At 37.5% G+C, this 13,636-nt stretch overlaps 1 protein-coding gene across 2 annotated transcripts in view; it reads left to right on the top strand.

The window, feature by feature from the left end:
* The window catches only part of ARMC1 (armadillo repeat containing 1), a 34,047-nt gene extending 20,910 nt beyond the window's left edge, over positions 1 to 13,137 (top strand). For both annotated transcript variants that reach the window (XM_071420295.1, XM_071420286.1), the window contains exons 4-7: positions 6,597 to 6,786; positions 10,036 to 10,152; positions 10,235 to 10,309; positions 10,865 to 13,137. In XM_071420295.1, coding sequence (XP_071276396.1) covers positions 6,597 to 6,786; positions 10,036 to 10,152; positions 10,235 to 10,309; positions 10,865 to 11,056 — 574 coding nt within the window. In that variant the 3' untranslated portion in view covers positions 11,057 to 13,137. The remainder of the gene's footprint in view (positions 1 to 6,596; positions 6,787 to 10,035; positions 10,153 to 10,234; positions 10,310 to 10,864) is intronic.
* The last annotated feature ends 499 nt before the right edge of the window (positions 13,138 to 13,636 follow it).

Raw genomic sequence — 13,636 nt, 5'->3', positions numbered from 1 at the left:
AGTGAGTTTATATATACTGGCTTTTTGATCTATGTTGTCTCTATACTTGAGATTAAAATATTTCTTTAGTTTGCCTGTGTGAACTCATCTTTGGCTTTATACTCTTATTTACTGAACACAGTTATTGTGCTAAGTAGAATTACAAAAAACTATATATTTGGAGTGAGAAACCTGGGAGCAGTGTTCTCCTGAAGTCAGTGTCATGTTTGAACCAGTGAACTATTGGATTTTTAAGTTTTGTATTAAAAGTTTCTAAATTGTTATTATAAGGTGTAGTTTTTCTGTGATGAGTGTGTGTAATAAGATCTTGCTATAACCTAAGGCGGAACAGGTTGCCTAGGGAAGTTGTGGATGCACCATTCCTCAAGGTGTTCAAGGCCAGGTTGGATGCAGCTCTGAGTAACCTGGTCTAGTTGAAGGTGTTGCTGCCCGTGGCAGGAGGGTTGGAACTAGATGATCTTCAGGGTCCTCTTCCAACCTTAACCATTCAAGGATGATTCTAGGAAGATGAAAACATCAGCAGTACCAAATGACAAGTTCTAATGACTTTGAGAATGATGCCTTCCTTTTTACATTTCATCTTGCCTTTAGTTCATGATGCTTTAAGATAGAGTTCACTGCTCAGTCCTAAATTTTTCTAACTCTAAATATGAGAGCAGGAAGTTCCTGAAATCAGTCTTAGTAATTTTCAAATGCATTAGAATTATGTAAGCTGTCATGCAGAACTCTTTGGAAGACAATGTGTAAGGAAAATAGTTGGCAGAAAATTAAATAAATTTTTGCTTTACTTACATAAAGCCTATCTTCTAAAATATTCTTAATCTGAAAGTAGGTAATTTTTTAAATTTTACAAGTAGGTAAAAATAGATGTGCTCCATGTATATTGCTGTTTGAATTTACTTAGTGACTTCATGATATGTGTTCACAGACTCACAGAGTGATTGAGTTTGGAAGGGACCTGTGCAGGTCATGGGTCCAGCTCCCATCTACTCAGACATAGGCACCTAAACCACCTTGCCCAGAACCATGTCCAGGCAGCTTTTGAGTATCTCCAAGGATGGAAACTCTACAACCTGTCTGGACAGCTTCTGCCAGTGCTCAGTCACCCTCACAGTGGAAAAGTGTTTCCTGATTTTTCAGATTGTGCCCTTTGCCTCTGGTCCTGGCTTTGTCCTCTTTGCAACCCCTTTGGGTATTTATGTACATTGATAAGCTCCCCCCAAGCCTTCTCTAGACTCATCCATCCCAGATCTCTCTCCCTTCTCTCATCAGCCCTGTAATCATCTTCCTGACCCTTTTCTGGACTCTGCAGCGTGTTCATACATCTTGTGTACTGGGAACCCAGACCTGGCCACAGCACTGCAGGTGAGGCCTCACCACTGCTGATGAAAGAGGCAGGATCACCTCCCTTTATCTCCTGGCAGCACTCCTGCCAGTGCAGCCCAGGATAACCAGTAACCTCTGCTACAGGGGCACTTTGCTGGCTGATGCTGATCTTTGTGTTGAACAGGTTCTTTGCAAAGCTGCTTTCCAGCTGCTCACTCAGAGATTGTGCCTGATCTGAGTTGTGCCTGGGCCTGTTCTTCCCCACATGCAGGTCTTTGCACTTGCCCTTGTTGAACGTGATGAGATGCCTGTCAGCCCTTTTTTCCAGCCTCCTGAGGTCTGTCTGGCACAGCTGTCTGATGTATCTGTCACTCCTTCCTGTTTTGTGTCATCTGCACATCTTGTTAAGGGTCCATTGTGGCCCAGATAGTTAATGAAGATACTGAACAGAATGAGACCTGGTGTTGATCCCTGATGTAGGCTGCTAGATACTGACCTCCAGCTGGGTTTCGTGGCCTTGATCACCACCTTCTGGGCCTGGCTATCTAGCCAGTTTTCAGTCCCATCTCAATCTGGTCAGCCAGTCCATCCTGCATCAGCTTCTCTGTGGGAATTGTGTAAGGGCCAGTGTCAACAGACAAGTAGCCATTTGCTGTCCCATCCTAGTGAAGCCAGTTGTTTCATTGTAGAAGGTTCTTGGGGTGCCCAGGTATGACTTTGTGAATCTGGGTTCACCCTTCCTGACCACCTTCAGATTTTTTCCATCACCTTCCCAGGGGTTCAGATATTATCAGAGCCTTGAAATTTCATAAATGGACAATTAACTTTGCCAGCTTTATTGTGGGTAGTGGGGAGACTGACCAAGTACATCCAAAAGCAGAATTACTATAGAAGTGAAACTTCTGGGATTAAATGACATAAATCTCCTTTCAATAGAGTCTGGGATGTAATTGAGTCTTGGGTAAAGAAAAATCCCCTCTTTTATTTGGAAACCTCCTGTGTCAAGGTTATGAACTCAGTAGAAATGCAGTAATGAAATGGTGTTGCAGTGTGTTACATGTTTGGCTAATGTGTCTTTAGGGCACAATGGATGCCACTAAGGAAAGGCATGTAATAGTTCCTGTGCTTGTGCACAGGTCTGCTCTACTTTGAGTAGAGTTACAGTTGCATGTTTCCTCTGGTGCAGGAGTTAGTATGTAATTTACAAGTATGTACACACGTTTATTTTTAAAAATATGCATAAAATATTATAGCTTAAAAAAGGATAAGATTATCTTTTACAGTCTCACGCCCCCATGTATGCATTTATAAACTTATTTACATCTTGCCCTTCTCTAAAAGGGGAAAATCACTATATTAGTCTTTCTCAGTCTTTGTGCTTGTTCTAAAGGAAGAAACTAAGTCTCTGTTACCTTTGCATCAGATAAAGCTATGGTAGGAAGGTTGTCATGCCCTTCTGTTGTAATTTATGATGCTGTGTGTTTACTTCAGTCAGAGCCATAATGCTGTACACTGGTTACACATTCTTTCCTAGCATCCATATTCTGCCCACATAATGGAGTTGTAGCCATTAGTTTTCATGTCCTTTAAGGTTAGCAAAAACTTCAAAAAATGTCTTGCCATGCTAATAAAACCTCTGCAGTACTTGGACCATGTTTAAAAAGTTATTTCTAATAATAGTGTAGAAAATGAGAACTATTTCTTGTATCCTCTTGTATCCTCTTATGACAGATACAGCACGTGTCACTTGGATTGGATTGTGTTCATATTTCTTACACAGCCAGCCTTGGGTAAACATGATGGAAGGACAGGCAGCAATCTAGGATGACAGGAATTCAGGAAGACAGTGAAGACTGAAGGCTTGAGTTTCTGACAGGCATCTTCTGAGTCTTGCTGAAGTAATGTAAGATGTTACCGCCTCTGAAAGAGATGGTAACCAACTCTTGCCAACTGTTTCTGTGCTCTAAGTAGATGCTGCCATTTCCCTAGCAGGCTAGCAGCACACTAGTCATAGAATCACAGAACAACCCAGCTTGGAAGGGACCTTAGGAGATGATCTGGGAAAGGGGACCTAGGTGAGACTATCTTGTGTCCTGTCCATCTGTATCTTGAAAACCTCCAGCAATGGGGGCTGTACTGTGTCTCTTGGTGAGATTTTCAATGATGAAGTGTTCTCAGACAAGCTCTAGCTGCACAGTGAATTTATAGTATGCACCTGCACCTTCAGTGGTGACTGAAGTGCCATACTGGAGTGGGAGAGAGCAAGAGTTCCTATGTGCTGCTCTGATGGTGGCAGGAGGCTGGCTCACACAGCTGTGAGCAGTGTTATCTGAAACTGCTGACACACTGGTGCTGGGAGGACTGGTGTCAGTGCCCTCAGAACTCTTCCCCTAAAGTTTTCTCATTTTAGGCAACAAAACCACAGCCCATGAGTTACAGTAGTTTTAGAAAAAAACCAAAACTTCCACTGTTTTGTGGTTTCATTTTATGTTCAGTTTCATTGTATTTGTTTTTATTAGGAATATAGTATGTAAGGAAACAGACTCACCACTGAACATCACCTTGGTTTTGCAACCAAGAGGCTTTATTATACTTACTTCCAGATAGGTGTTTTTTTCCCCTTAAAGATCATAGAATCATAGAGTAGTTTGGGTTGGAAGGGACCTTTAAAGATCCTCTCTCTAGTCCAAACCCCCTGCAATGAGTGGGGGGATATCTGCAACTGAATTTTCCAATTTGATGTTGAATGGTTCCAGAGATAGGGCATCTAATGTTTCTGTGGGCAACCTGTGCCAGTGTTTCACCATGTTCATCATTAAAAATTTCCTTTTATCTAATCTGATATTAAGATATAAATGTTTCTGTTATTTTTACAGCTGTTGCAGAAATTGCTTTAATGACAGAATAACAGGTTGCTTGTATTCAGACTAACAGAAAACTTGTATTCACTCATTTTACTAGTATATTTTAAATTGTAGAAGGTTTTGTCAGGAATTCTGGGCATCTTTGTTTAACTGAGTTGCTGGAAGTGTAGTATTTTGTTTCTGCAGTGTAAAGGTGCACACCTTCACTTTGGATTTTATTATTTGGAGTTTATTGTTCAGTCTGTTATTTCTAAGTGGCAGCCATTGTCCTTGGTCCTGTAGTGTCTGAGTTTCTTACTGCTTTTTATTACACAGTCAGTTGCTTATTGCTGATTCTCTTTAAATAAGATTAAAGTCTTGCATTTGGGGTTTTTTTTTAAAGGTAATAAGGGTAACTTAGTGGTAGATAGTGGTAATCCTCTGTTTGGAAAAATACAGGAAATTATCTGAGTATCTTTTTGAGAGTGTGTGTATGTGTGTATGCTCATAAAATTTATCAGTATAGATTTGTTTTAGGAAGATCTTGGAATAACTGTGTCAAATAAGACCCAGTTTACTTTTGTGTTTTGAAGTCAACAGGTTGTTTCAGTTGTGCAGTTAATAGCAGATCATTAGTTTTCAAGAACTGTGCCAGCTATAATGTTGGGAGAATAAAACATATATGAAAACCACTGTTGACTTTTTTGTTTTAGGCATTTGAATATTTTATATTTGCTGACATAGTGACAGCTTTAAATTCTCTTTATTTTGCATGGGTTAGTATATATATGTATATATATATACACACATATATTATGGCAAGTATTAAGAATGCTTTTATTTCTCATTTGTCTTTCTGACTTTTTTTAACTCTCTGATGCAATAGTACAATTGTTTTGAAGCAAAACCCCTTACCAACTGCATAGTGGGTGCTGTAGGTGGAAATGTAGTGACATTTTCAGTAGTTTGCTTAGTGAGCTGTATTTAAATTTACCAAAAATAAAACTTGTCTGTTGTAAATCACTTGATATTGACAGGATTGTTGTTGAAAGAAATTGGCAAAACTAATAATAGGTGGGTTAATTCCTTAATCTCTTGATAAGCTATCACTTTAGCAAAAGCTGTTTTATTACTATCTCAGGACATCCTGTTGCATGGCTTTATCATCAGTTCTATTACTTTATCTAATAAATGATGGAAGGATGAAGTTGAAATCTTGGTGAGTTCCCAGCACTTTTTTCTGTGAATTAACATAAGTGATTTCTCAGTATAGGAAAGCAGAACATAAGCATGTATTTAAAACTGAACATATGTTGGAATGCTTTCCCTTTCCTAGGTCTTGGTTATTTGCTTATTACCACTTTTTTATCTTTCTTTTTTTTCCCCTCTGAATGTTGTTAATCTACTGTATTATCACAAGAACTGACATTTTCCTTTTCAAATGGGTGCTGTTCAAAACAAGGTGCAGAGAAGTAAAAAAAAAAAAAAAAAGGCTAGCTGAGACCCCCACAAGCCAAGAACTCCTAACATGCTTGCTTTAGTATTCTCTCTTGTCCATATGGTAGGATGGAAAATGTGTTTAATGGCTGGTAATTAAGGAAGTCAAATGAAAAAAAAAATAAATCTAAAGGTACTTGTTACGTACTTAGTGTTTGCTAAACAAAGCAGCAGAGCTGTCATTCATCATTTTAAAATTAATTGCAAGTTGATGCAGTAATAATTTTGTTCCTACACAAAGCTTAAAGTCACTAGCATAATTAAAACAGGGCTGAATTTGGACTACAGATTTATATTAGTACCTGATTAAAATTAGTTTTAATTAAATCTTAACAATTCAGTATATGTTGAGTCTATTATCTACTTTTTTCTATCTAAAAAAAATGCTATCATATAATTTCTACCATAAATTTTAGTCTAATCAGAAATAACCTTTGGATTCTTCAAGAAAATTTGTGTTTCTGCTGTGCTGCTGATGCTCAATAAATTTGGAGAAGAAAACTTCGGGAAAGATGCCAGTTCTGCAGAGAAATTATTTTTCTTATGTAGCAAGGAAAGTGGGAAACAAAACATGTCACAAGGCAATTGGAGAAGTTATAAAAAAATAAAGCTCAACACAAAGTAACCCTGGAACACTGACCGTCTACTACCATGTTTGGCTTGTAGTTGTCAAACTGATGTAAACTGTGTTCATGTTGTTTGAGAACAGATGTGTTTATAATGAGCATAGAATCAACAAATTGACATAAAAATTAGAATCAGGAAAAGAAAATAGTTTTACCCAATTTTTGCTCTTCCTACTTAACATTTTTGCCAGGTCTTGACTGTACCGTGTGGAATATTCCAGTTGCAAGGATGTAATCAACAGCTTTTTGCAGTACTAATGTGAAAACAAATATGTGGAAATCTTAGTCCCTTTTTTTCTTTCAGGACCACTACACCAGGAGAGACTAAACTCCTGGCTTCTGAAGTCTATGATATCCTTCAGTCTTCCAACATGTCAGACATGGACAATGTGAATGAGATGAATTATCGTCGGCGGAAAGCACAGTTTTTCCTTGGCAGCACAAATAAGCGTGCCAAGACAGTGGTTTTACATATAGATGGCCTTGATGATTCGGTAAGGAAACCTTCAGAGTTTGTGTAAATAAGGCATGCTGTACTGAGATTTATTTTAATTCCAGAAATCCAGTGAGGCTCCCTGTGTGACATCATTAATTGTCAGTAATTTCTGTGAATTGTATTTTGAAGCGTGAGATATGTATAAAATATTGCATAAATTCAGCTTACTCAGAACACCTAAAGAAGAAGCTTTAAGGCAGTTTTCTTGATGGTTTTTCAAGAAAGAATAGAATGGACAAGGTGCCTTCAGGATTTTTCACTTAAGGATCTCTTGTAGTTGTATAAGTGTGTTGATCTAAAAAAAGTTTCCTTTTAGTTAAGAGATTTCAGACACTGGGAGTTTTTTTATTATTCGTAATTTAGCAATGCTGTATTTTCTTTGAGCTGGTTTTGCTGCATCTTTTCATTGTCTGTGAGATCTTTTCTACTGTAGTGACCAGAATGGCATTTGAATTAATGAGGTCTCACTGAGTCTTTATGTAATGTCAGAATAACTTCTACAGATTTATCTACCATACCCCTGTAGATAAGACCCCAGGGCCATGTTTGCCTTTTTACGGCTGCCAAACAGCATGTAGGCTGTTTAAGCACGTTATCCACAAGTGCCCTCCGGACTCTGTATCTTTCAGTTTTGTACCCATTTTAAATGATCAAACCTGATCCTTTGCTTTGTTGCTTTACATTCTGCCAAGTAAGCATGTCCACGGGCCTAGTTTACCAACAGCATTCCCACTGTTCTGTTTTCACAAGACCATCGTTAATTCCTTTAGAAATAACATGCTGCTCTAGCTCACTTTATACAAATATTTTTTACAGTTTTGGCCTTCCAGCACTTGCTCTAGCTAGAAAGGCAGTGCTTTGTCAACACCATTGGCTTTGCTACTCGGTGAAATTTTTTAAATTCAGTCCCATAGGTTGTTGTTTTTAAGCTTGTAGTTGATTTGTTTGTTTACAGGTATCTCCAAGCAAGACATTTCATCCACTTCTACTTCATGAGTTTAGATGTTTTGCTTGTAGTCCAATTCTATCTTAAAAGCATGTCTTTTTCTTCAACAAATGGAACTTAGCAATATTTGTGGAGTTTTCTCTCTGCAATGCTGAGGTAAAGATACTGTGAAAAAGTATAGGGTATTTAGATACTCATCTTTAGAGAGCAAAACTGCAGGTAGATCACACCAGCATGTTTTCCTAGCTTGTTGTTAAAGGAAGGTCTGTCTGTGCACAGCCTGAGATAGCTGGTGTATGTAGCTCTGTATTTCATCAGATGGTTAAAGAAATGTTAAGAGATGCTCACCAGAAGTTAAACATCCCTGTAATTAAGTGTTATGATAAGTTGGGACTGGGAGGGTGTTAAAGCTTGTGAGCAACAAAAGCCATTTAGTTTCATTCAATAGTTTATTCCTGACTTAAGTAGCAGAGAATATTAGGCTGCATGTATGAGTTTGAGAGGCATAGTGAGTAAACACAGAGCTTTAGACACGGTGTTCTCAGTCATTTACATTTGTAAATGGAAACTGCTGTCAGGAATGGTTGCAGGTCCTACAAATGCTTGTGGATTTCAAAACCTCAAATAGTAGATAATTGATTGTTTCAGGAAGAGAGGGGAAAGGTCATTTGTTCTTTAATGTGGTGTTTTAAGATCTAATAATCAAATTTGGTGATAAAGGTAAAAAACAAGGCAGTAGCTCAGGAGTTTGTGGCATGCCCCTCAGTCAGTTTTCTAGTCTGTACATCATAGTAGTATTTGTGAAGAGGCATGGTAATCAGGGTTTGATGTGTAAGGAAATAACCTAAATTTTGCCTGTGCCCATGCTTCAGGAGTACCATGCAGAAGTATGTTTAGTTGTGTATTGCTGGGTTTGCGGCTACCTGCCTGTGAAATGCCTTTTGCAAAGTATGTCTGTGCAGCAATGCTGGTGGCTGCCAAGCTGCCAGCTTTTTACAGAGTTTGTGTGGACCTTAGTAAGTTTTTTCTTTTAAGAAATTATTCACCAGTTTTCTGATCATGGAAAGCCTCATTTTGAATTAAACTGAGGTGCCTCTGACTCACCTGGGATCTTAAGAGTAAAAAGCTGAAATCTGTCACAGAATTGCTACACATCCATGTATGAATTGATTTTTTTAGGCTAAGAAGCTATGAAAGTTTTGCTTCCTGTGTCCAGATGTAGGTTTCAATTTTCACTTGTGTAAGGCAGCCTATCATCTTTGCATCAAATATTTCCTTTCTATAGTAAAGGTAGCCTATCTGACAAAGGTATGTTTTGGAAAACTCAAAAATGTTAGCTATTTCAATACGTAAACTTACACAAATGAATTGTTTCAATATATATGCTAGACTGCTAAAAAAAACCCCAAACTGCTTCAGTTCATTCTTCCAGAGATTAAAAGAATTTAATTTGCTTGTTGTACATGTGAATACTGACTAGTGATTATTTGGTAACTAATGCAAATATACTTTGAAATAACTAATTATTTAAAACCTTACAGAAAAAAAAAAGGTGAATAATTATTTTAAACCTGTTTTAAAGGCTGTCACTTTATTTCTGATACAGTCCATCTTTTTTTATCCCCTTCTGTGCTAGCAGTCTCTCCAAGTATACTTTAATTCTTTTTGTTGCAACCATGTTGTGCAAATATTAAAAGGAAAAAAATGGAACATTCTAAGGTAATGTAGCAGATGCAACTAGCACGGGTCAATGTAATGTTACAGCACAGTAGGTGATGTCACTTGCTTTAAACATAACACTCTGTGGGTTATCAACCAAGTATTTTCCCTTTAAAATAAGAATTAAGCATGTGCTGTGCCATGATGTCTGTGAGCTGCCACAGATGAAGCAGCTGAAAGGTACAACAGCTGCTTTGATGCATTCAGTCAGTATGGAGCCAAGGTGTCTGATAAATAGCAACTTAAACACTAACTACTCATCAATGAGCACTTCAGTCAATCAGACCTTAACCAGAGGGGACTGTTTAGCTGATCACACAGAGAAAAACATTCTTTGCTTTTCAGCACTTTTCTCTAATTATTTACAGTTGATTCCATCCTTCTTTGACTTCTAAAGTGTAAGCAAATTTTCTTTTGCAGCAAGAGAGTCTAATATTTGTGCACTAAAATGTAAGTCTTAGTTTTTCTGTTACTCAAGCACACTTTTGTAACCATGTACTTTGAGACATACAGGAACACAATTAATTGTGAGCATTGTCACAGGGTATGTTTTTTAGTTGTGGGACTTTGTTTGTTTTTCAGTCTCGAAGGAATCTTTGTGAAGAAGCCTTGTTGAAAATTAAAGGTGTTATTAGTTTTACCTTTCAAATGGCTGTTCAAAGGTGTGTGGTCCGAATTCGCTCAGATTTAAAAGCAGAGGTAAGTGCTTTGTAACCCTCCAGACCCTCACGTTATTGCATTCTGTTGCACTGAGCTCTTGCTTTTTTCTGTGTGTTTGTAGGCGCTGGCAACAGCGATAGCATCAACCAAAGTTATGAAGGCACAGCAAGTTGTGAAAAGTGAAAGTGGTGAGGAGGTAGGATCTCTTTCTTTCTAAATACCAATTGTTACAGCTCAGCTGTATCTTCAATATCAGCTCCTCTGTGCCCATAACATCTGGTAGTAGGCAAAATTTTTTAAGCATGAGTGTTACACATCCAGTACAAGAGACTCAAAGATCTCCTGTGTCAGGATACAAATCCATAGAACAGTTACATGGAAATTATTGTTCAGAAGAAGGATGAAAGTACTGTAACTGATTATCTCTATAAAAATATGAAAAGGGTCTCAATGGCAGTGGTGGGCTTTCTTGGTTGGTGTTGCTGATGTGCTTTTTTTTTCATAACTACTACGCTAAAAGATAGTTGTATTTACTTGATACTTTCTCTTCCCTTTTAAGCCAAAGCTTTTCTTGTCTTTCTTCTAAGCATAGTAGGTTCCATTTATGTTCTTGCTCTATAGGGCAATGCGGAGGAGTTTCACAATATGCATGCCTGTCACCCTGAACATGTATATTATGTATATTATAACTTTGATTCATTCTTTTCAGTTGCAACATTTGACATAATTTTAATCTGTTGTGTTTTACCAGATGCTAGTTCCGTTCCAAGATACTCCAGTGGAAGTAGAGCAGAACACAGATCTACCTGAGTATTTGCCAGAAGATGAGAGCCCTACTAAGGAGCAGGACAAAGCAGTGTCTCGTGTTGGCTCACACCCAGAAGGTGCAGCAAGTTGGCTCAGCACAGCAGCAAACTTTCTATCAAGATCTTTCTACTGGTGACTTGTGTTTGGTGTTGAAAGACTGTGTGAATGAACCAATAAGGGGGCCAGTTTTCCATTGGTGTGGTGAACTGCCAAGTGCAATTTGCAATAAATCATCGCGAAAATTTTAGATTAAGCAAACGTATGCTGCATTTTACATTTTATTGGACGTTAAGCCTGATAGGGCAGGGGTCAAAGGACAGAGGCCTCCAATCAAATTGTTCCTTCATTAGTTTTTCATGTAGATTTTATTGCTTCACTTTTTAAAAATGGGTCCACTCTTATATACCAAATGTTTATGCTATACCTATAGAGCTTTAAGTTAAGTTTGACTTCACATGAAACACATGGTAGAGAGAATCCATTCAACTCGTCTCAGGGCCTCTGTGAAAGAAAATTCTTAATAGCTCCAGTTCTACATTGAATGAAACTCCCTATTCATTTCTACATCCCTTTGGACTAACATTGTTTTGTTCAATTTTCTAGATTTTGACTCCAGAGAAAAATACAGTCTGCCTCTTTTTTTGGCCTTTGTTTTTGCCAGCTGTGTTCACAGCATGAGCACGAGGATCCCCCCTTTTGCTGTTAAAACTAGAATCACTACAGACTTGAAATATGTAACCCTTTTATGTATATTGATTTTTTTTCCCAGCCTGCCCTTAACTATTGGAGTGCTTAAGATAAGAAAAAAGGGACTGAAAAAACACAAATATGTATACATACATTGTACAGTAAATAAACTAGAACATATTTGTAATGATGGGTGTGACTGACTTATATATATACATATATATAACTAATAAATACCACTGACTGCTGTTTAGGCTAGCTGGGAAGACTAGCAGAAAAAGCTGTGGTCTAATGTAGTGATGACCCCTTGCAGCTCTGCCTGCAGAGAATAGAGGAATGTAGACTATATTTGATTAAGAAATGGTGTTTACTGTTAGGAAATATTTAATGGTAACTAAAACTTTAAACTTGAAGTATAAAGCAGGATAGAATGCCTCTTTTGCCACAGTGCCACACGTAAATTTTGACTTTTTTTTGTTTGTTCCCCCCTAACAATCTCGATGTGCAATTACTGTTTCCTCCTAATGTCTTTCATGAGACTCCCATGAAAATACATCAGCTTGGCTTAAAAACATATGCAAACAATTGGCTTTGCCCTGTAACTTACAGACAGTATAAGTCTAAAGATGTCCTAGTAATTCCTGTGAGCAGAAGTGATAATAAAAGCAAAACTTCTGTAGGTAGAGAATAACATATATCTGAGCTGTTAGTAAACACTGTGCCTGAGAGGATTCAATACACAGTGCTTGAGAGCTGCAGTGCCCCTGCTTTGTTGCACCAGAGAAATACAGCTGAGAACTTTGAAACATGTTATAAATGTTGTTATATAGTGCTTTTTTGTGGTAATGTATTTGCTATAATATGAATCATATTTACCACTTGGAGACTCAGAAAAGAAATTTAATGTATCAAAGTTATTCTGCTGTGCCTATGCACAAGGAATAAATAAAAAAACCCACAGGCCATCGTAGTCCTACAGAAATGCTGAGGATATGATAATGTAAAATAATAATAATAATGATAATAATGCAGGTCAGAGTTCACCCACCCAGGTTAATTGTCATTCTGGGGAAAAAAAGAAACCCAAAATCTTGTTGGCAGACTAGATGTCTCATGTTTTTTAATATATCTAGTTTATTTTTGATTCAGGTTTACACGCACAGATTGAAAATACAGGCTTTTCAGGGCATGTATTGCTTTAAATATGTAATGCTCTTCATATTGCTGTCTAGAATGTTACAGTACCAAATGTGTTTGAAAAGTCCTCTGTTCTATAGCCATGAATGCAGAGTTTTGTTTTTCTGCATTAACATCTGTTTGCATTTGCATTACTGCACATCTATTTACTAAAAGACTACACCCTTTGGATATTAATGGTTCAATACCAGTAGGTATTACAGTTCGTTTGTGCATTCGGTCTGTAGATGTGCTTTTATGACAGTATTGCAGCTCTTGTAGAACAGTTTAAGGCATCTGTAAAAGTTTTTGAAATACATTGTAAAATAATAAAGGATAATATAACTAAACAAAGCATGACTGGTGCCTTTTTAAATGTCTAAAGAAAATCTGGTGCCTTCTTAAATGTTCTGCCATTCTTTTAAGCTGCTTGTGGTTTTAGAAGTGTTTTCATCTGTAATTTCACAGTGAGGAATGCAGATGTCCAGTTGTAGTGACTCCTTTGCTGTATGTCACAGCAGGTCTTTTGTATGTGTGAAGAACATGCTTACATTTCAAAGTTTTCTGTAAAAAGTGGGTAAGCAGATGATTCTTGACAATATTATTTCAAATTGATTCTTAGGGGGCTTTTTTGGGCATTAGCTTTTTTAATAACTGATGCTATGTAGGTCATATTTCATTAGGGAAATTAAGAAAAATCAACACTTCTGGAGAAATTGCTTTGATAAAACTGGGGGGAGGGGGGGAAAGTCATAACACAGACTCATTAATTTATGTTTCTACTTTTTCAGAGGTCAGATGAAGAATAAGAAAACCCTTTTGCTCTGACCTAAGGATATGACAAAAAAAAATT

Source organism: Agelaius tricolor, unplaced genomic scaffold (assembly GCF_023055355.1).
Source record: "Agelaius tricolor isolate 1412-34295 unplaced genomic scaffold, bAgeTri1.0.p SCAF_2, whole genome shotgun sequence".
Lineage (NCBI taxonomy): Eukaryota > Metazoa > Chordata > Aves > Passeriformes > Icteridae > Agelaius > Agelaius tricolor.
The sequence above is the reverse complement of the archived record's forward strand: the minus strand, read 5'-3'. Positions and strand labels throughout refer to the sequence as shown.